This window comes from Apis cerana, linkage group LG5 (genome assembly GCF_029169275.1).
Source record: "Apis cerana isolate GH-2021 linkage group LG5, AcerK_1.0, whole genome shotgun sequence".
Lineage (NCBI taxonomy): Eukaryota > Metazoa > Arthropoda > Insecta > Hymenoptera > Apidae > Apis > Apis cerana.
The window spans coordinates 770,820-796,633 of NC_083856.1; the positions used below are offsets into that span (position 1 = coordinate 770,820).

At 23.2% G+C, this 25,814-nt stretch overlaps 1 protein-coding gene and 1 long non-coding RNA gene across 2 annotated transcripts; one reads left to right on the forward strand and one right to left on the reverse strand.

The window, feature by feature from the left end:
• Positions 1 to 1,686: 1,686 nt before the first annotated feature.
• On the reverse strand, positions 1,687 to 3,482 carry LOC133666154 (uncharacterized). The gene is made up of 2 exons (XR_009829882.1): positions 3,389 to 3,482; positions 1,687 to 2,204 (listed from the first exon to the last, which is right to left on the reverse strand). It is a non-coding gene; the product is annotated as an uncharacterized LOC133666154 (long non-coding RNA).
• Positions 3,483 to 14,554: 11,072 nt separating this feature from the next.
• Positions 14,555 to 17,374, forward strand: LOC108001301 (uncharacterized). Its single transcript, XM_017062250.3, has 2 exons — positions 14,555 to 14,710; positions 15,283 to 17,374. The coding sequence occupies exons 1-2, from the start codon at positions 14,699 to 14,701 to the stop codon at positions 16,351 to 16,353; spliced, it is 1,083 nt and encodes a 360-aa protein (XP_016917739.1). The 5' UTR covers positions 14,555 to 14,698; the 3' UTR covers positions 16,354 to 17,374.
• The last annotated feature ends 8,440 nt before the right edge of the window (positions 17,375 to 25,814 follow it).

A 25,814-nucleotide genomic window follows, 5' to 3' on the forward strand; every position in this document is an offset into this window, starting at 1 on the left:
AAAAATTTTAAATGAGAAATAATCCTAATAACTCAGTCATAGATTCATTAATTTTCTTATAAATCTTGCAAATATTTTTTTTACGAAATTTGGATCATTATCTTACACTAATACAAAGTTATGACTGATTAATTATTTCCCTGATAATCTTAGTCAATTATCACGTTTGGTATGAGATCAGCAGGTGTCCTACTTGTGAAGGAAGGTAAGTTATAATAGATGAGTCATAAAGGATAAAGCATTAAGTATACCCTCTCGATACTATCTTTATAAGACATTCTTTGCTTTATTTTATTTCCCTATCGTCTAATTCATCCTTTGAGACTGCTCACTAAAATAAGTATATATGTCTTGAAATTTATTGACTTTATTTTAATGCAAAGTACTTATAGTATATTAATATTTAATTACTTTTTTAAGTAATTTATAAAATGATATATTTTAAAATAAAGAATGCATATAATTTTTATAATAAAATTTTGTTTCTTTAATCATGTTCTTGTAATATTTTATTATATTTTAATAAATATTATAATATTGTAATAACATTATAAAGTATATTGTATTAAATAAAATAAATATTGTAATAAATTACTTAAATATATCCATAAAAATTAATGAATACTCTAATAATATTTAAAAAGTGAAATTAGAAATTCAAAAATTATGTGGTAATATTAAAATTATGTGGTAATAATAATATAATAATAATGTACCATTTAATAAAATTATCTATTTATGATAAATGTTAACAGCAGCGAATATTCATAAATCTTATTGTCTTTAAGAATATGCTAATTAACATTAGAATACTTGCTATCTTTAATATATTTATGTACATATATTATGTATATTATGTACATAGATATAAATAGATTATAATAAAATGTAAACATATTTTTTCATTCCACTTCAAAAATAAATTAAATTAAATCATTCACATCGAAACAATTATAATATTATAATATTCCTTTTAATTATTTTCTAATAAAAATAAAATGAAATTATATTATGCTTAACTATACAAATTTTTTCAATATGCAATAGATATATATGTATATAAGTAAAAAGCATAAGTGTACCAATAAACGAATTAATTCGATAAAAAATTTTTCTACAATAATTATAACTTCACAAAAAAAAGTCTAATAATCAACTTAAATTCATTAAAATATAAAATTTTTATTTTATAGTTTTAAGTTTAATTTTTTCAAATATTTTTATATCTTGTAGAAAATTAGAAAAAAAACTTCACTTTTCTAAACTTTTTTTCTAAAAAATTTAAAAAATTTAATAAAACATAAAAAATTTTATGATTGTAATGAAATGAAATTCACAAATTGACTTGAAGATTGGATTCTCTTACAATGATCTCTTGAAACTTATTATATGATTTTTTTTTTAATTTAATTTTCAATATAAGATTAGATGTGAAAAATTAAAAAAAAATTTCGTTTTTGACAATAATTTGATAAAGAAAAATCATACAATAAATTTTAAGGAATTATTACAAAGATATTTCAACTATTAGAGATTTTATCAGGAAAAATTTTTTTCAGTTTTTCAAAATTTTAAAAAGAAAAATAATTTTTATTTTATTTTTCTATCTACATGATATAAAAATACGTTTGAAAAAAATAAATTCAGAATTGTGAAAGTAGAAGTTTTATATTTTAATGAGTTCAATTCATTATTGTATAATTTATTCATTTATTTATTTTTTTTTACAAAATTATAACATTTTAAAATCTCGATAATTTTTCATCGAATATTGGTTCATTTTTATTGTATTTATCACAATATTCTTTAAAATTTCTTTAATCTTAGAATTTATTCGATCGACATGGTGTTTCAGTCGTTTCAGGGTCATTCAGCATCACTGATCATCAGCGTGATTAAGAGAGCACGGTCAACGAAATGGTATGATTACGCTCACAGGATCGGTCACACGCTGCTTCCTTCCAAATTCACGAAGTTCGTGCCGACGGAACATTAGCTTCGAGAAAAAGCGACAGGGATGATTGTGACTGCGGGCACGGCGTAAAATTTCGGGGAAAGTCGGCGGAAGCCTTTCACTTTCATCGCGAAAACAATTCCGCGCTACGAAGAACAGCTGGCGGAGGAATCGGTACATCGTGAAAATTCCGCAAAATCAGCTAGAAATATTATGTGCTGCTCGTTGTGATTTTCATTTCCTTTGTTTCCTGTAAATAGTGGTAATTGATCGTTTTTCATAGTGTTATTAGATTGGAATTGTATACTGTAATGGTTTCCGTGTATAATGATGTTTGCAAAAATTAACAGATATTATTACATAAAATTTTAGAAACTTCGAAATTCTTTAAAGTTTGAAAAGTTACAATTTTTGCTACTATTGTAATTCGAAATTCTAGATAAACGATAACTATAGTATAAATTAAATTTTAGATTGATTTAAGATTCAAGATTCAATCAATTGATGTGATTTCATTATTAATAACAGTTTATATGAAGGAAGGATAAAACATAAAAATTTAATTTTTATAAGCCAAAAAAATATTATTATTATTGATTTATTATAAATCTGTATATAATAATCTTCAAAAAAAATTTTTTTGATAATTTGAATTGTTAAAATTTTAGTTCTTGATAAAAAAATTTTTTTATTTAAAAAATTATAAATTTTTTATATAATTACAAAAATATAATTTCTTCATAATATAAATGAATAATTAAATAATAACTTATTATTATAGTGATTACTGAATTTTTAATATTATTGTAATTTTTATTCACAATTATATTTATATCAATTATGTAATAGTTGTTAAAATTTTATGACAAAACTACAATTCCAATGTAATTCCAAATTTATTTTAAATTTATTGTAAAAATTAGTGAATATTTCCTTTTTCTTAATATTCAATATACTTAATATTCAAATTTGAATTTATAAATTTATTTTGTGAAAATTACAAATATTTTTGATAAAAATGTTTTTAATAGTAATTAATAATTACAAAATTTATGAATTGATAAAATTCAATTATTTTTTTATATAATATATTTATATTATATAATATTTTTTATATAATATCTACATTTTTTACATTTATAATTACATTTATAATATTTAAAATGATTTTTAAAGATAGATATGTAATAGAAATAATGATGATGATATGTAACTCTATTAGAATATAAATTAATAATTACATATGTTATAATTACAAATATCCATTAATAAAAATTTTATGTATTTTATATATAATATTTTTTCTATTATGATGTAATTAGATGTAATTTAATGTTATTGCTATATAAATTAATAATAAATAATAACAAATATACTAAATTATTTAAATATATTTCCTTCGACATTCTAAATCACGATATATCTACTATTCACCATATAACTATTATAAATCTTTAACTTCCTCGAAACACGATCAAACACGTTACATTCTTCGACGATCCTCAAAAGCTTAATCCTCTTACTATCCATGTATATATATAATAACAATACGCACATATATGCATGTACATATATATTCAATCTTATTATGCAACATGTGAAAGTTGTTCATTACCTTCACAAGATTCCCATGATACGTAATTAGACAGGCGGAAAAGAAGAAAAAGGACGCAATTACTTTGATATATAACTTATCCATGTAACTGCTATTAGGCAAATATTTTTTCGAAGGGCGTAGAATTTTATTTTTTTAAGTTTCTATAGCTGCGTAGAAAACGTACGGATTCACGCTTCGAAACGCACGCTTTGAAATGCACGCTTCTGCTCGCTCGTCTAAATTTCCAATTACAGTGTATACTCGACAGAATGAGATATACCATTTCTTCAATTACAAGCCACGAAAGCGACGCTCTATCTTCTCCACGGATTAATTAGTACATCTACGTGGAAGAAGAAATAACCGAGAAAATAACAATTCAAGCTTGTTATTGACCAATCTGATGCTTGTTGCACGCAAGATGGATGTCTTAATCAATTTAAATTTATTTAAATTTTAATTTTCAATTTATGAATTGATTGATAGAATGTAGATAAATGATGAGCAGAAATAAAAGAATTGATTATTGTTAGAAAATTGATTGTTTTGAGTTTTGAAGAAATTTAAAAAGTAATAGAAAGTGTGAGTAAATTTTAATCTATGTAATAGATTAATTTTACTACAAAATATGAAGATTTTTTTAGTAAATTTTGATGATTTAATAAAAAGAAAGAGTGTATTATATTAAATTAATTATATTAAAAAATAAATAATAAATTATTAAATTCGAAAAAATATTAAGAGATGAATAACGATTTCTTTGAATTATTTATGATAAAATAAATTTATCATAATATTTTGAAGTTAAATTATTTTATTAAAATTGTTATTCTATATTCATTAACAATTCTAAAGAATATTGAATTAGATGAATATAGAATCAATTTTTTGTATAAAAATGAAGGATAAAGAAAAAAATTTTCGAATAAGAACTTAAATATATAAAAGCAAGAAATTTATTTTTTATTAAAAAGTTGATAAAAAATAAATCAAATAGAGAAACTTTTGGCAAATATTAGATTTTTGAATGAATATCAAAATATTTTTTTGCCTAAAAAATATTATGAATATGATAAATCTGTCAAATATAAAAATAAAAGAATATAAAAATTCTATTGTATTTTGCAAGATAAATATTAATTTAAGATAAGAAAGAAATTTATTCAAGAAAATATTAATAATATTTTGATTATGATATTATAATATTTTGAAATTATAATATTTTTGATTATGATAATTAAAAATAATTATTTCATAAATAGAATTTTTTAGAAAGAAATTTTTTAACAAGAAATGTATATTTTATTATTTATTTTTCTTAATTTAAAAAATGATAATATAACAGTTCAAATTATTATAAATTGATACTATTCTTAAATTAAAAATCCAATGGTTAATTTAATAATAAATCCTATTTTTTTTATTATTAATTGATAAATTAATTAAAAGAAATTATTGTGTTATTTATAGCTTTTTAATTCATTACGATATAATATATATCATAGAATATTCAACAAACTGGAAACACTATGACGCAACAAAGTCAGATCAGAGTATATTATTTGCAATTATTTTATCATGACATTCACCTTTCTCGAAATGAGTTTTAATGATGAAAATATTAAATAGTGTTAACTGTTAATTCTTCACATAATTCATATGTATAGTTTTTGATTTTTTATTTATTTAAACATATTGAATTGAAAATATTAGATTTGAATATAGTGGAATTTTAATACAAGTTGATTTAGAATATTAATTTGAAATTTAAAAAAATCTTTATATTTATAAATTAAGATGTATAAAAATAGAATTTTTTGATTTAACAAAATTATTTGAATAAGAAAATGTTGGGTTATACAATATAAATTTTTCTTAGATGAATTATTTATGTATTTATTAATTAAAATATATTATAATTTTTATTTTGAGAAAAATAATATGCTTATTTTACAATAAAATTGAAATAATAATTTTATAATAAAATAATTTTTAATATAAAATTATATACTTTTTTAGCAATCAAATTGCACAATTTTTTTTAATAAAAAAAAAATACATCTTATCAAATAATTTTTAAATTCATTCTTGTGTTGTTGTAGATTTCTCAATAGTATATATTTTTGTGAAGTATTCTTAATATTTTTTAATTTTTTAACTATTTCGGATTTTATTAATTCGCAATAAATATATACATTTCAATATTATTGTATATACTATATAAACGTATTTAATGTTAATTTTAAATTAAATTTCATTAACATAAAAAAACATTATTATTAAAAAAAGATATTATTATTAATGTAAATAGATATAATGTAAAGTTTAGATAATAAAATGTTTGGTTAATAGAACATTCAGGATATTCGAATAATGAGTAATAGAAATTTTATTGTATTTGAATAAATATTAAATTTTTTATTTAGTTGAAATGAATTATAATAATTCATATAATGTTTACTTTATTAGTTTATAAATTTTAGATTATAGTAAAAATTTATGAAAATTAAATATTTTTCGTTAATAAAAATATTTAATAAAATGATATAAATTTTTACAGAAAAATAGTAATAAAAAAGCAATATTATAATACAATCAAATAATAATATTAGATCATAAATAAATTGCGATTATTTATACATTAAATCTTATGATATTTACTTTAACATTTTTTAAATATCAAATTACAATAAAAATGAATGTATAAAAGTTAAATTAGAATATTTTTTATTAATAAATAAGTAATATTTAATAAAATGATACAAAAATATATTCAGAAAAATAATAATGAGATATTAGATTATGAATAGATTAATATTTATGAATTTATGAAAAATTTAAATATACAAATATATACAAATTGTATATGTAAGATAATATTCAAGAAGATATAGAATACACAAAATAAAATATTATTATGATATTTAAATGATAAAATATATCTTTAATTAAATCTCATTTCTCTTATTTAATTTAAATAAAAATCTATGATCTAATTATAATATTCGAAAAACTTTTGCAATCGATTTAATAAAGAATCAAATTATCTTCTTAAAAATCAGTCAAGCGAATATATAATTATTATTAATTATTCCATGTTATATTTCCAATAACTATTATGAATTTTTCCAATATTCATAAATTATTGTGTATATAAGAATCAATTTGTGATTTATGGTGTGTAAAATAATTATAAATTATTGTTTGATAAATTGTGTATTAGTTAATCGCTACCAATTATATTAATGAATATCTGTTAATCAACGAAGCAGATAATAGTTAATAATTTGCCGCAACTATTTATACGATATTCGAAAGTAAAAGTTCTAATCATTCTTAATGGAAAGTGATGATTTTAAATTTGCATATCGTGATATTTCAAATTAATGCTATTACATATAAAGCAATCTTTAAAACTATCGAATATTTTTGTCTATGAAAAGAGTTGATTTTATAATGTATATGATTTTTCACAATATGATGCAATAATGATATTACAATAATGATATTATAATTTAATAATTTAACAAATAATATTAAATAATTGTAATTACATTTATAATAATAATGATAAAATATATCAAATAAATAAATTTTATTAATTTTTAAACATCAAAAAGAATATTTTAATATTTATCAAATTAAAATAATGACTAAGAATTATTTAATGTAATTAAGTGTAAAATTTTAAATAAAATCTAATTGAAAAAATTTTAGAATTTGATAATTTATAATAAAATCACAATAATTTAACACAATTTAAAATATTGTTTAAAAAAAATAGGAAAAAATTAGAAAATTAAAAATAGAATTAAAAAATAAAAAAAATTTCAAAAAATAATTCTTGATATCTGAAAATATAATTTTTTTCCAAAGAAAAATTTCACGAGTTATTCCTTGATAAAATTAAATCTTAGATCTTAGATACAAAGTGACTTTCTTAATAATTAAATAGTAAAATTAAAATGAAAGTAAACGAAACATCTTTATATTCAATTTGATTCTAATTAATACGAAATTAATTCTTTTCTAAAACTATTAAAAAACAGTTCAATGATTTTTCATATTCTTCAGCATATTTCAACAAATTACGATTATATTTTTCCGAATTATATAATTTTTATTAAGAATAATTCGTCTAATTTTTTCACAAAAAGAAACTACCCAAAATGAAATAATATTTTTATATGGTAATTTATGGCAAAATAGGGAATCATGATCTGTCACGCGAAGTTTTGCCTTCTTTTTCATTGGTTCAATATTTTCAAGGATATTGCAAAGAATATATAAACATGTTTTTATTCCATTTTTATTTCATTATTATAATGTGATTATACATTTCAAACAAAAAACTAATATTTCACAATTAATAGAATGAAATGAGAAAGAGAAAGTGTAAAATGGATTTTATAATCAAACATATTTTGTTTTATTATATTATATTTTCCTTTTTCTTTCGGCTTATTTTTCATTAAATGATATATATCTGTGAATATTAATTTTTGATTATCAAGAGATTATGTTTTAATGAAAACTTGTTCATTTAATGAAAACAATAATATGTTATTTGTTTATGAGAGACGAAAAAAAAAAGTAATGAAGAAATAAATTTTGAATTTCGAAAAAAAATGCAATCGAAGAAAGATTGATTGCAACTGACAAGAGAGAAAGAAAAACTTTCTCGTTACATCGATGTTGGTTAATTAACACGCAAACTAGAAATGTATACATACGAGTAACATTATAATACTTCTATTATGAATCATCGATAAGCATCTTGATAGGAATCTTGATTTGAAATTTACCAATAGAATATATTGAAGAATTTCAAAGAATTTCATCGGGAAATAAATATATAAATTACTTTATGTTTGTGTTGAAATAATATAATAAATTTTATATAATATAATAAATATAAAAATGTTTCCTTCATGTTATTTGCATATAAATAGTAGAATATAATAATGATATTAATATTTAAAAAATTTCACTATAAGAAATTTTAATTAATTTAATAAATTTAATAAATAATTGTCACAATTTAAAATATAGGTGAAATTAGAAATAAATATGAGAATTATAACAAGTGATGATCTTATTGATAGAAAATGAAATTATATTATAATTTCACATTTTAAATTAGTTGATGTAATTTATTTTAATATATTACAAATAAGTTACAAATTAAAAAAACCCCATTCAATGTTGAAACTATAGAATATAAAAATCGAAAAAAATTATTTTTTTTTCTTAAATATTAATTTCTAAATATGAATTTCTTTAAATAATTTCCATATGAGTTATATCACTATTCTCTCAGCCTTTTCTCTATATCATCAACAATAAAAAAAAATAATTTTTCTAACTTAATTTTACAAGAAAATAAACAATAAAATATTTTTATTATAATACAAATATAATAAAATAAAAATAGCTATTCATTATATGACAATGTATTAAATAAAACAAAAGTTAGATAATTTCTATAATAATTATTCTTTTATATATTATTTATATATCAAGATAAATATGATCTCTCAGAATTGTTTTATGGATTATTATATAGAATATATTAAAACTCATATTCATTACAAATCATTCAATCAGATGATAATAAATGATAATGAAAAGAGTGTTAAAACTTTAATTTTATGATAAAAAAAGTTTTAAATATATAAATTTCGAGAATGAATCAATATATGGTTCCTTTCTAAAATTGTTATGCCAAAAATTTCTTTAGCAATAACAAATAATAAGATCAAGATTCATACATATATAACTAGATGAGATACTCGCCCTTAACTATGTCATAAAATATTAATGCTATCGTAATATAATACATTTTTAAATACATAATATATAAATTATATATATATATATTATTATTGCATAAATATATAATATAAAGAGAAACATGAATAAATGATAAATATGAGAATACTTGAAATTCAGATCTTGTTTTATTATGTAATATTTATCAACTCTATCGTTTACATGAGAGTTGCATTTCTAGTTGCGTAGTTAGAATTACAAAATAGAATACTTTCATCAAAATATAATTCTAGAATTGTAGCTGGAAATGCTGACAGATAAATACTTCAACGGATAAATTGTTTCACAAACAATGTTTAACATTAATATATAATTCATATTAACATTAATATATATTAATAAATAATTCCCAATGAAAGCTAAGATCGTATCTAAGATGACAACACTATTTTCCACATCAAAAAATAAGACAAGAAAAATTCCATAAAAGAATTAAATTTAATTACATAAATGAAAAAAAAGAAAAAGCAATGCAGTTTATCTATCGTTCGATCGATCGTCATGTTCTCGTATGAAACAACGATTCATGAAAGGAAAGATGTAACGGGAGGTCGATGATATTTATTGAAAATCGCGCGAATAAGGAGGCAGGCCTCCGTAACGAGTATTTACGGTGATAGCAACGAGTTGGATGCTTGTGCACGGTATTAATCGTTAAAAATTGCCGTTCTATCTCGCGGCAAGATCAAAATGGTAGTGGCGCATGCGACCGTATTAACATACGGCATTAGGTATTCCGCATGCGAAGCAACCGGCGAGCTTTGCTTGGATTTTCTGCGGCAATTACACGCGCCTAATGGCCACCCTTTGCGAATAGATCGACGCACCGCGTGCGCGAAACTATGCTTTGAATTAACGCTATTCGAAGATAAGAGGTTATACGCAGATTAACGAATGATGTTTATGATATATATATATATTATTTTGGCATAAAAATTTAAAATTTTTAAAATTTGAAAATATTTTTTTTTATTTATATTAGATTTTCTTATAATTTTTGAGAATTATACTATTGTTTTACGGATTTTAATTTTATTAATATTAATAATTAATTTTATTAATTTTATTAATACTATTAATAGTATTTTTTATTTATTCCGATAGATTTTTGGAGAAAGAATTTTCATTAGATAAAAGTTTTTTCTTAAACTCTTAGAAACTCGTTTTTCAAAATAATAATTTTTATGATCCATTCATTATTATTATAAAAAAAGTTGCTATGGTGTTTTTTAATTTCTTATGTCAATTTAATTAATATAAATTGATATAAATCTGGAAGTTAAGAAATTAAATAAAAATGTCAATTCTTATATAATCCTAAAAAATTGATTTTGAATCGTTCATTTAACAATTTTTGATGAATAAAATTCCCCAAACATATATTTAAAATGAATAAACTTGTGATTTATCAATAAGAAAGAACTTTTAGAATTTTTATTCTCAAATAATAGAACTTTAATCTATTTTTTAAATATCTATTTTGATTTTATAAAACTGATTCAAAACATTTAAATGTAATAATCACGATGTAAATAAAAAAATATATTTTTTTCATAACAATAAAAAGTAAGTTAAAAAGGCGAAAAAGTTTTTCATCTTTAAAAATTTTGTTGTTGAATCAAATATATTTTCATTTATTAAAAATTTCCTTTTTATTTGTAAAAAATATTAATCGAAAGGTTTTTTGAGAGAATTGCAATACATCTTTTCTGTGAAATTATCACAATTCATACTTTTTTAATCTTTATATTAATATCTAAATATCCAAATATCTTTTATTTTAGCATAGAATCTTTTTATTTTTTTATTTTTTTCCAAAAATTTTTAAATTTAATAAATTTATATGATCTTTATTTATTTGCTTATTTATATTCCAAATTTAAAATTTTGTAAAATTATAGAAAATTATAGAAATTAGAAATTGAATAATATCGAAAATTTTAGATAAGGACTAAAATTTCAAAACAATATTAATACCAAAATAATGATGATCTATTTTTCTTCATTTTTTTTCTATCTGAATTTAAATTTAATTTCAATTTATAATATTTTGATTAGATGTTTTTGGAAAAATTTGTTCAAATTGTGATGATTAAAAATGAAATTCACTAGAAATTTACTAGAAAATTTTAAATATTTTATTTATTATATTTTCTATATTTTATTATACTTCCTTTAAAATTCTTGTAAAAATAAGCCTTTAAAATTTACATATATAATAATAATAATTAATAATAATTTTGCAATTTATTTGTTACAGAAATTATCGAATATTAGAAAGTATAGAAAATAAAATTTAATTTTTTAAAATTTTCTCATTAATTCCAAAGGTATTCGGAAATTTCTGTTTTTCCAATCATCTTGAATAGGAAAAAAGAAAATTTTCCACGTTACATATCGTGTAATTATCAAAACAGGTGCTAGATCACAGCTGCATCGATGATTTGCTATTCAATTTACGATACATTAAGATACAACTGTGTAAAATTAGTTCCATCGTAAGTTAGTTACTCTCACTGATGACCAACCGTGCGAAAGTATGGTCGATTGCAAGAAAATATACGAGGAGTCGATACATTCTTGATTTTCATGGTGAACGGAAACGAAGAAATCGTGTTACCAGTCTCGGTCGAATCACGCTTGCGTGAACATCAACTTCCTTCAATTTGATTCGCGACATAGTCCGCCACGTAATAATAATCACATTTCATTACAACTGACTTAAATAATCAGAAACATATGAGATATATACATGCTCGTGAAAATATGTCACTTAAATATGTCATTTAAATTTAAACTGTAATTCTTATCATATGCGTGGATGCGAGATTTATATGATTTTTTAAAACGCAAATGTGAAACGAATGAAAAATGAAAAATCATAATCGAATTATTTGATAATTTATTGCGAATTGTTTATTTTGCAATATTTATTCAAATAATAAAGGAAAAGATAATATGGAATTTACCTGTTGGAATTTTCTAATAAAATAAATATTAAAATGATATCTATATGATTTTGTAATGGAATATTTTGTATCAGAGAGGAAAAAATGGCATGAGATCAGCGATAAACGGATTTTAAATATATTTAGTTTTTTATAACATTTTGAAAAAGCATTTTTGAAAAATTAAGAAATTTTTTATTGTTTATAAATACAAAAAAATTTACAACATTAATTTATTATTATAATATGAAATCTTATATGTGAGGATAATATGGAATTTAATTCGTATTAATTGAATATATGTTTTTTTACTTTTTATATGTATGTATATTTATATAAAATAAATCGAAATATATTATTATATTGTTATTATTTTATTCATGCACAAAACATATATATAAATTTACTAAATATTATAACTAAATATTATAACGAATATATTATGTAAATACAAATATTTTGTATCAGAGAGGAAAAAATGGCATGAGATCAGCGATAAACGGATTTTAAATATATTTAGTTTTTTATAACATTTTGAAAAAGCATTTTTGAAAAATTAAGAAATTTTTTATTGTTTATAAATACAAAAAAATTTACAACATTAATTTATTATTATAATATGAAATCTTATATGTGAGGATAATATGGAATTTAATTCGTATTAATTGAATATATGTTTTTTTACTTTTTATATGTATGTATATTTATATAAAATAAATCGAAATATATTATTATATTGTTATTATTTTATTCATGCACAAAACATATATATAAATTTACTAAATATTATAACTAAATATTATAACGAATATATTATGTAAATACAAATTTTTATTTTAAAATCCCGCACAAAAATGTATTATTTTTTCAAATAGAGATAAAATTTTCTAATTAAATATTTTTTTTTTTATTTAAAGTTATTAAATATAAAAATGTATAAGAATTAAATTAAAAACAAATTTAAACCATTTAATATATCTACTACATCACTATTCCTATATTTATATTTAAACATGCAATTACGAAAAAATAATTATAAATAAATTTATTCAGGAAAAAAATTGTAGATTTAACAATCATAAATATTGACATATCGATAAAATATTAATTGATATATACATAATAACAACTAATAATTAACTAATATAATATAATAGCTAAAGGCAAATTTAACATCAAGATCAGTAATGAAACATTTACTTGATTTAATTCAATTTTCCAGACGGCAAATATTGTTCTGCAGTAGTTTTAATTTCACATTATAATTCAAAAAAATGATGAAACTTCGATTTATCATACAAATATTTAATTTGCTTTAGCGAATTAATTCTTATTTAATGCTCCAAATATTGTTTAAATAATAAATATATATCAAATATGATTCCATAACATGACTAAATGACAGGTATAATATAATGTATTACTATATATATATAATATATTACTATGCACTTTACTTCATTATTGTAATTACATAAATTTTAAAAAGAATATAAAAATTATTAAATACTCAATTACTTATAATACTTATAATATTTTTATATGATACTACACTATAAATTATTATAAATTAAATTTCCTTCTTTCATAATTGTTTAAACGACAAATGCTTAAATAATCATTAAATTTTTTAAAATTTAAAAGAATGTTAATATAATCAAAATTATATTAACATTAACAATTATTTTTAGTTCAAACGAAAACAAATTTTTATTTTAATTTTTCGTATTCAAAATATTTTTCAAAATTTAATATGCTAAGAAATCTAATTTGATTTATTACAAATTATATCTATTATAATATCTAATATAATTTTATTATAAAATTATATCCAATTATTTAATCTGATCGAATATATTAAACAAAAACTTGAAAACAAATTAAATTCATTAAATAAAAATTAAAGAAATGCATAATGGAAATATGAAATTACTCAAACTATAAAATTATTATTATTATTGAATAAAATAAATATCACAACTATATTACAATGCGTACAATTATGCGTACATTTGCTAATTATTCATGAAACATATTCATAAAACAATGAATAGAATACCTGTCCATTGTATTTGTGCGTTATCCTAAAAGCTATCTAATGGAACAGTTTCCATGGATTGCGATCAAATAGTGGTAGATCACCACGCGATTAGAGGTGGGCTCGCACAATTTCCCGTACGCTATCCCGGCACTGGCTTGAACACGTTTTTGCAAATGCAAAACGAGACGTACAAGTATAATACGGACGATGAGGTGCAGCGAAAGTAACTGAGCTATTATGCCGCGGAGTATATAAGGCTCAGTCTAGAAAACGAAGCGGTTCAGTTAGTGGTTATACGCCACATCAAAACATACGCGAACTCAACGATGGATATCAAGGTAAGCGACTTTAGTTTCCGCGAGAATCACTTAAGAGAGAAGTTTGTATCGTGCTTGTTTGAGTAGACGAATTTTACAAGTGTTAAAGCTGGTTTCGCTGAGTGTCATTATTATTTCAACATTATTTTAATAAATAAAATAATAAAATTGATTTTTTCTAAAGTAATCAGTGATTTAAATTTAAAGTGTTAATTCTAATAATTAATTTTTTGACAGGCAATTAACTTAATTATTTTAAACAGTTACGATATATTGAATTATGCGTATAACAAGGAAGAAAATTTTTGGTCAGAAAAGAAATTATTAATTTGTTTTACCTAAAATTCAAATGTCAGAATGAAAAAAAAAATTTAATTATCTTTCACTGATATCGAGATATTTATAAAAATTATTTATAAAAAATTTTTCAAATTCACTAACGAAAAAACTAATCTACCCATAATAAGTTACACAAGTTTAAAATCTCACAAACCATTTCCCCTATAAACTTTCACGGAAACAATTCCACAAATAAAACAATCGTATATCATTCGATCGAATAAGTTTAATCAATCTCAACTTTCACCTCGCAGCTCGCCATCGTCTTAGTGGCATTGGCCACGCAAGTGAGCTGCACCGAGAAGAGTAAAGCAGCGGAAGAGAGTGTATCGCCAAAGGACTCTGTATCCGAGTCAACGGAGAAGAAGACGGAGAAGCGAGGATTGCACGGTAGCTACGGTGATCTGGGTGGTGGTGGCGGAGGCGGTGACCTGGGCGGAGGCGGTGGCTACGAACATCACGAGGAAGTGAAGGCTGTGACCGTGGTGAAAAAAGTACCGGTCCCTTACGAGGTGACGAAGCACGTGCCCTACCTCGTGGAGAAGCATGTCCCGTACGAAGTGAAGGTCGGTGTACCACAGCCGTACACTGTGGAAAAGCACGTTCCATATCCCGTGAAGGTGTTCGTGAAGGTGCCTGTACACGTGCCCCAGCCTTACACCGTTGAGAAGAAGGTACCTTACGAGGTCAAAGTACCTGTGGACAAGCCGTACGAGGTAAAGGTATTGGTCCCACAACCGTACACCGTGGAGAAGCACATACCTGTACCGGTTAAGGTGCCTGTACCTCAGCCGTATACTGTAGAGAAGCACGTGCCGTTCCCAGTGAAGGTCAAAGTTCCTGTACCGCAACCGTATCCGGTCGAGAAACCGGTGCCATACGAAGTTAAGGTACCAGTGGACAAACCGTACCCGGTCACCGTGCCTAAACCGTATCCAGTCACCGTCGAGAAACCGTACCCAGTACCGGTCGATAAACCTGTACCGTACGAAGTTAAGGTACCTGTGGACAAACCTTATCCCGTGCCAGTAGAGAAACCTTATCCAGTACCTGTCAAAGTACCTGTCCCTCAACCGTACCCTGTACAAAAACCTGTACCAGTCCCGGTCCCAAAACCTGTCCCGTATCCTGTCAAAGTACCTGTGGACAAACCATATATCGTAGAAAAGGAAGTACCTGTACCTGTGGAGAAGGAAGTACCGGTTCCGGTCAAGGTACCTGTACCAGTGCCGATACACGAAGGACATGGGGGCGGAGGTTACGGAGGAGGCGGTTACGAAGGTATTTCTGGGTATGGAGACGGAGGCGGATATCATCATCGTTGATTTCTTCGAGTGATCGAGACGGTTTCTTCGATATGTTAAAATTTTTAATATACGCGCTGCTGGATCTCTGGGCAATTGTCTCTTTCTCTCTTTTCGCGAACGTAATGATAACGAAGAAAAACCGTCGATGAAATTTAACGAAGGTTTCAATAATCTTCTTCTTTTTTTTTTTTAGCGCTTCCTTTTTTTTTATTATCCAAAAAAGGAATAAGGAAATATCGAGATGAAACTCGTTGTCTTGCATAATAGCGATAGTATGTTGAAGATACACCATTGCGTGTATCTTCATACGGAGAGAACGAGGTAAAACATTTCTTGATTTTCTGTAGTTAGTGCTTTTCTTGAGCGTAACGTGTCTTTCAGATTTATATAATTTAAGAAGCTGTTTGTGTAATTGAATGATATTAACGATTTCTTGGTGACAGCGTCAATGTTTGGTCATAGTAATTTTGCGCTAAAATTTGTGCGCGAGTAATCTGCTTTCGATATTTTCTTTGAATTAAAGAAATGGATTTCAAATAGATATGAAAAAAATAATTTTTCTTTTTAGATTTCAGCCAATATTTTCTATCATTGAAATATAATTCCAATAAATTCTTGAAATCCATCTCGTTTATGTAATAATGAATGTTAAGATCTAAACAATGTTCTTTCTACTTTCAACTACTTTCAACGTTCAATAAGATTGCACAACTTTATTTAAAAAAATTAGGTGAATTTAAAAGACTAAATAAGACAAAGAGAATGGAGACAAGTATGATCACCATTGTATAAAAATTTAAATGTACGTGTCGTATTTTTTTCTTTTTTTTTTTTTTTCCTTAAGCTGTTCCAAAGAAAGCATTAACACCGGCGTTTAAGAGAACTTTACGTAAATTAGCCGATGTAAAATAAACGCCACCGAGAAATTATAATTTCGTACTGGCGAACTACTCTTGTACCTAATTTAAGTTAAGATACCCAAGCGAAATGGTGTCTTTTTATATCAAAGATTTTTAATAAATACTCGTCTATCATCTTACACGATTGAATTTTATTTTCTTCCTCTTTCACGAATTTTTTAACAGTTCTACGAGTTATGCATTTTATTATTTAATTATTCAATTATTATTTTTCCATTACTTAAAAATTATATCAATTTTTTATCTTCTAAAGAATTTTAAGAATTATTGTCATTTATAAACTTTATTTTTCCTTTCACTATTTTTATATAGATTTTTATATAGATTTTAATGCTAGTATTCCATAATATTACGATATTATTACAGTACAATATTAAACGAATATTTAATTATATGACTAAATCGTAATTTAGATTGTACTCTTATTAATTTTTAGTTGAAATTTAAAAAAAAAATTCAAAAATTAAAGGATTGTCAGGTAAAAAACTTTTTCAAGGAATAAAAGTGATGATCCGTTTTTAAGAACAGACAATAATAACAAAAAGAATATTTTTGGTAATATTAAAAAAATTTTTACAATGTTAGTTTTTAATTTTAATTAACGAAATAATTAAAGAAAAGAATTATTTTTATATTATAACAATATTTCTCAATTTTTTTTCTCAATACGTAAGATTTTCACGCATTTTCCCGTAGAAAGAATTAAAAAAATTTTGCACGAACGCGTTAAAGAATCAACGCTTTCTCGATTCATGATGATTTTACCGGAAATCTTGTCCTCACGATAAGTTTCACTTTTGCAAAATTTCCCTTTTCACATTACGATCAACTAGATAAGTACAGTATAAAAAATCATCAAGAGCCAAGAAGAAAGAATTGTTACATAAACATCTCTTTCACTCGATGAAAGAGCATGGAAAGATGATTCGATTATTTAAAAAAGATTCTTAGATATATTTATTTTTATATTTTCGTGAATTTATTGTTTTGTAAAATAATATCAAAACAATATCAAAATAGCATTAATATCAATAATTTTTTAATTTAGAAACAAAATATCAAAAAGATTCAAATATTAATGATATTTTATTCCATATGTAATATTAATAATATCAATATCATTTTCTCAAAAAATCAATTTTTCTCAAAATTAAAAAAATTCCAAAAAATGTATAAAAAATTAGAATAATAATAATATTAATTTAAATTTAAATTAAAAAGAATTTATATTAATAGGTATCATTTATTTAATCAATCATCATTTTCTAAACAATCTAAATAATCTAATTTCAAAGAAAAATATACATATAGATTAAAAAAAAATTCTAAAATCATAATGATATTAATTTAAATTAAGAAAAAAATAATCAAAATAATTTAAATCATAACTCCAATTTTAATTTACTAATACGAGAATTATGTCTTAATAATTTCAGCAATAAATAATTAATCTTGATCGAATTATTTCAACATTAAGAACAGTGATGAATTAACTGATTATGGGGTCTCGAAAAATCTTTAATCACCGGACACGGAAAGATCGAAGAGAAAAGAGGAGGAAAAAAAAGATGAAACATTCAACGTTCGGCTACTTCCGGGCGCACTTTCGATCTCAAGTAAATCTTAATCGTTTCGCGGTGCAATTAAATAAGCTTGTGTATATATGTTCATGAAAACATTACTTTCTCCCCGGCTGCTACGTCCTACGGATATTCTTCTGAATTCATACACGAATCGTACGAGTTTGAAAACGTCAGTGGATTTTCTTCGAATTTGATATGGAATGTAGTCTTCTTTTGCGTAATCCTTGATGAATGAGAATTCTACGTGTCATTAATATTAAAATATGATTATTCTTCAGTTGGAAAATCAGAATAATTGTAAACTCAATAAATTTGAATTATTTAGTTATTTTTTATTCCTATTTACATGTATTTGAAATAATACGAAAAAAAATAATGACAGAAACATACAAAATTAAATATCACAATAAAAAATTGTATTAAAATATCGAAAAAATAATTAAAGATTTTGCTTTTACTTAAAAAAAAATGCTTTAATATAAACAAAAAATAATAGCAAATGATTTCAATATCCATATACAAAATTTTTATGTTAATATTTTATACAGATTTATTAATTTCATTGATCGTTCAAGTTAACCATTTGAAATAAATAAATCTCTGCAAAATTAAATACAAATCATATACATATTTATATTAAAATTAAGAATTTTATAGAAATTATAATGATTTTGGAATTTAAATTATTTAAATTAAGATTTAAATTATTCCAAAAAATTTTTAAAATTTCTTAAACTTCTAAAATTTTTATACTATTTAAACAGTTAAAGAACATGAAAATAAATTATCGATTTTTTTGATAATTATATACGATAAATATAAAAATTACATTCGAAATCAATTTCAAATAGGAAATAGAAATTTTTTGAAACAGAAATTAAAAAATCAAATAATTATCTTCGAAATTCAACATATCCATTAACTTCAAATTTCATGGATTTGCTCAACAGAAAAATCTGATAAAGATGTAAATGAAATTATCCATCAATCGGGAAAATTTTAATTTTTAATCGAATAAACCGGGAAAAGGAGTCGCGAAAGCATGGATATCTCCGATTTAATTAACGCTCGAACCTATACTAATAAATGAATTGCACCGGTTCTCGGAATAACTAACTCGACGTCAGTGAGTGTTTCTTCTTTTCGGTTATGTAAAAAGTTATGTTATACGGAAACTGGAAATTACAAAGAATACATAACCGTATATGAAAGTGTATAAACGGCCGGTCTTATTAGATAGCGTATGAACGGCTGCTTTTGTGAAAGTGAAAAAAATCGCGACGATTCCACCATGCGTAAATTATAGCTGTACAAGTTGGCATCGACTTCTTCCTGCATCGAGATCTCGCGTACTTCCGGTTTTCTATAGGCGGCGCTTCGGTAATAGGAGGAAAGTGCCTTCGTCCTTTTTTTCCTCTTTCCTATCATATTTCTTTTTTTTTTTTCGTTGTTTCTTTCGGAGTTTCACATTTCAATTATTCCAATATAAGAAAGAATTTCTCTAATGCCAACATTTAAAATTTTCTTTAAATAAATAGAAAAATATAACATTTAATTCCCTTTATCGTGCTTTATTTGTAAGTTAACAATATTAGGAATAATACAAATTAGAAAACAATATAATTAAAATTATCGTGATATTATTGTTATATTATTAAATTAAGGAAACTTTGATATAAAATTTTGAAAAGATATAAATGACATTTAGTATTGGAAAGTATATAGTAAAAGTTGTTAACAGCTTGAAGTAATTTTAATATAATTTGTAATGATTAATCGTTAAAATATTAAAAATATCAAGAATATAAGCTTCGAATATGTGAATTCATTTTTGGCAACTTGAATATTAAATCTTTTTCACTTATTTTCCAAACAAATAGTCAGATATTTCTTCTCTCTCTCTCTCTATCTATCTCTCTATCTATCTATCTATCTATCTCTCTCTCTTTCTCTCTCAATCTCAATATTCTATTATTTTTAAAACTTATTTCTTTAGTTTTTTTTTAAATTCTTGTATTATTTTCTTTATTTTCAATCATTAATATAATATAAGAAATTAAAGTAAAAAAAAATTTCACTTTTCTTAAATCTTTTTATCTTTATTTCTATTTACATCATTAACTAACAAGGACTAATAAGGAATTTTAAATATTTTTATTAATTAATAAATATTACTGACGAATATATTTATATTTTTTTTCATAACAAATAGTTTATCCTCGTTTATGATAATTGAATTAATTCGAGCGTTCTGGGAAACATCGATAAAATTTTAAAACATTATTATTAAAACCAGTAATAGAAGTAATTTTAAAAAATGAGTCTCTATGCAACATGCTTAAGCATTCACATTACGTACATTATACTTTCGTGTTGTAAGTATTATATCATGAAATATAGAAATAATTAACTATCTAAATTTTCGTTATGTCGTAGTAATAAGTACATATATCACATGATACATATTACATATATCACATTAAATCATAAATCTAAAAGTTTGATAATTTTATCAATATATCTTCCTACTATTACTTTATTTATATATAAAATAAACAATAATAAAATTTTTTTAAATAGAGGAATATATAGATATATATATATATATACATATACATTTTTTACACACAAAATATTTCATAATAATAATAAATCTTTATTATATTTTTATATAATATTTAATAATAATTTCATATAATAATTTTCATTTACATTTATTATTAAAATTATTATTATTATAATTTAAATTTATAAAGTTATTTTTTTATATAAATTTTACTTAATATTTTTTCTTAATATCCGAATGTTGAAAAATTTGTTATTAAAATGTATATAAAATGTATTTATAAAAGATACATTATCAAATATCGTTGATATAAATACACTTATCTAATTGTTAATTTATAAAGTAATAAATTTCTAGAATATTGTATGTAATCATTAAAATCTTTTACATTATGTTTTTTTTTATGAAAAATTATTTGAATGCAAAAATATAATACGAAAATAAGGCGATATAAATTCTACATATTTATTTTTTCTCTATTATTTTATTAGCCAAAATAGATGCTACGTTATAAAACATTCTAAACATTCTTTGTAAAAAAGAAAAATGTAATTCATCTGAACTGAATGTTTAATTATTATTTTCTCACATTGTTATTCAACAATCAATATCTTATACCAATTAATGCAATTTATTTTAAAATTATTATAAATTTCTATTTCGATCGTGAAACAAGTTTCTATGCAAAGGAACTCTCACTTCAGACGGATTAATTAACGCGATCCAACAAAAAAGTAAAGAAATACTTCATTACTTAAACCAGTTTATACTGCTCGATTTTAATTTACATTAATAAAAATATCGTTACTCCAAAAAGGAAAGTTTCAAGAAAGACATGTTGTCGTTGTCAATTTATGCACACGTTTCATCCACGGTTATTTACGGATCCCATATTTATTTCTGTATAACAGGGTACAGTGATTTCTCGAGTGAATTACAGTGAAAGCAATATGTGTTATGAACGATGCGACTTTCAGCGTATAACGATCGTCGAATCGCGTTTAGATCGTATTTATTGCACGTCAACAGAGACAAATAAAATCTTGGTCCGCCCTCGTCCATAATTATTGTTATAAATTCCATTCACGGTTCTCGAGCGCCACTATATCATGTCGCGTCAGTTTCGCTTTGCAAGTAAAAAAATCTCACGATTACCGGAAGAACATAGTAGAATATTACAAGTCCTGGATACCGGAAGCAACCGTTTCGAGACGGTGGTTTGCTCTCACTTGGACGGGATTAATTCGTGACTTGTACCTGGGAATGTATACACGAGCGAAATTTGTTCGTTTTTTTATTGGATCATGTGGCTACGCTCGAATGCGGTTAATGAATTTTTCATAAGATGTTTGTTTACGCGTTGGAAATTTACGAGTTTTGGATTTAAAGAAGAAAGTATGATTGACAGTAGTAAGTACGAATTTGACAAATTCTTCATTAATTGCAGACCAATGTATATCTTTGTTAATCGTGTTAGAAATTGTGAGAATATTTTAAGAATGTTAAAGATAAAATTTAAAGATAAATAAATAAATAAATTATGTAGTTAGGTTTTGAATTAGATTGTGAAAGTAATAAAAATTAAATTTAAAACAAATAAATTACTTTTCAAATAAGTGTATTATCAATTTATTGAACGATGATATAGTTTCAAAAATTTTCATACATTGTCTTACAGGAAAATTAAAATTTTGAAAAATCTAACTTTATTAAAAATTTATATGCATATAAAGAATAATGGATTGTACATAAAACAACTTATTTTTCGATAGAAAATCTCTTTCAGTATCAACTTTCAAATTTTTATCATTTTTTTATATTTCGTATTTCGCTTAGAAATGTTTTTAGAATGTGATAATGGAATGGAGCACCAAAACTTAATTATTTTATGGTTTAAAATTTTGTTTTATCTTATATATTACGAGCTAGATATTAAAAATAACACTTATATTTTACTTAAAGATTGATCTCATTCTCATGGAGTGATATTTCATTAATAAAAGAAATTATAAGCATATATAAACTATTATAATTTATATATATTCATAATGTTTTTTATAAAATAAAATTATTGTTGTATTTTAATAATTTATTAATCTAATTTATCAATCATTTTATGATTAATGTATGTAATTATATATTATATTGAAATACATAAAATAAATTATAATTTGATCTTTAAATATAAATATAAATATTGTTATATGTAATGTTATATTTAACTTTTGTTTAATTAAAAAATATATTTCAAAAATATTACATTATAATAGTCATATACATGATATATGTCTGTTTAACATTTTAACATATTTTTTAATATTTTCTATTTTATTTAATTTATAAACATAGTTTAAATAATTATAATTATTCTCTGATTTTAATAAATTTATTTCTTAAGAGATTAAATTATATATGTGAATGTATACGTTATGAGTGTACGTTCTTTAAAATATATTACGTATTACTATCATATATAAATAGAGAAAGATTAAAATTTTCAAAGATTAAGTTTCACAAAATTAATCATTTAAATAAGTAACAATCAAATATTTTTTTTGATTTCATAATTTTGAAAATAAATTTTCAAAATTGACAAAATCAAAAACATCGAAAAATATCTTATTTATTTTTTTGCAAAATTTTCAAATTTTAAATTGACATATATAAATTTAAATTCTACAAAAACGAAACAATACCAATAATAAAAAAATATTTAAACTTTACAACAACAATGCACTCAAATAATTCCTCAAATAATGGAAAATCATAAATAAAAACAAGATATATATTTTCGAAAATACACATTTTTTCTCCCAACGAACAAGGAAAAATGCTCATCGTCGCGTGATGAAAATTGAAACGGAACAATGTTCTCCAAACTCCGTAGTAGAGAATAAAGGAAAATGGAAAGGGGTTGAACCGATGAAAGGTGAATATCCAAGAGTTTCCGTGACGGGGAGATCTGAATCGCGTAAATTCGGAGGCTGAAAGCCATTATCGAGTTTCCCCCGCGGCATCCGTTCGTCCCCGTGCCTTCGCAGGTTCGTTCGTTCCCTGTGAACGGGGGTGGAGTCCCTTTTATCCAATGCCGCGAGTGTCGGGGGCGCGACTGTGAAGCGAAGGCAATTATCGTAGCGAAACTTGAACGTGGTTCGAGGCTGGCCGAGGACGAGACCGAACTCGGTGCCGGGAGTGTTTGGCGTCTGATACGACGGGTCAGGTCCCGGGGGATTCTCACCGACTCAAACGGGACTATCCCACCGCTCATCGTAGTTAATTACGGAGTCCTCCTCATTCTCCTTCTACTCCATTTCCCTTAGCCCGCACAGCCCTTCTTCAATTCCGTTTCTCCTTTGCTCTTTTAGCACCCGTATCGCTATCGGGAAGTTTCCTCGAGATTTCTGGACGTTGACCTTTCGGTATCTTTCTTGTTTGGATTTTGTCATATAATTGGTGTAGGAGAGTTTTAATTGGTTTGAAATGGAGATAAAGATAATGGACGATTTGGAAAATAGATTTTGAGATTTCTTTGAGATTCGTGGATTTTGGCGTTGCCGGTATCCTCTTTGTTTCAATTGTATAATTGGAATAGAAAAACAATGATCTTAATTTGAAATATATTTAAATATTTCTTTCAAAATAAAAGCGAATTTTTTTGAATAGAACATAATAAAATTACATTCTTTTACCAATAAAATAGCAATGATTAGAATTTCATTCTTTAAATATTGCTAAAATAAAATGGAAATTTTTAAATATTGGTTTTTTAGTACCGATCTTTCTCATTTTGATTTTTGTATATAGAAGCGTTTTTAATTGATTTTAATGAAAGATAAAAAGAATTGACGATTTATAAAATAAATTTTGATGAAAATTTATTTATAAAAATGATGAATATTCTTCTTATAAAATAAAATCAATATTAATAGAATATTAATATTTTACAAGCAGTAGTGCTTTAAAATAATGAATTATTGTAATAAAAAATATATGATATATGATTATAATTATTCCTCTGAAATCTTAATGATAGTGATTTAATCAATAAGTATCTAAGTTATTGCAGAATTTTATATTTTTTATAAATAATTAAAATTATCGATTATTCAAATAAAATTATTTTTAAAAATAAATTTTATCTATTTATTAAATAAAAAGTATAAATTAAAAATATTAATTTAAATATTTTATTGACTTTTATACGAGAATAAAAAATACATTGTAGTAATATGTTAATATTAATCTTTATCAAATTAAAATATTCATATCACATTCATTTATAAATGAAAATTAATCTTGTTATGCATTAATTAGATATCAAAATCAATATAAATGAAACATATACAAGTAAACAACACAATAGTCTTTATTAAATTAAAATAAATATTCATATTACATCCATTTATAAAT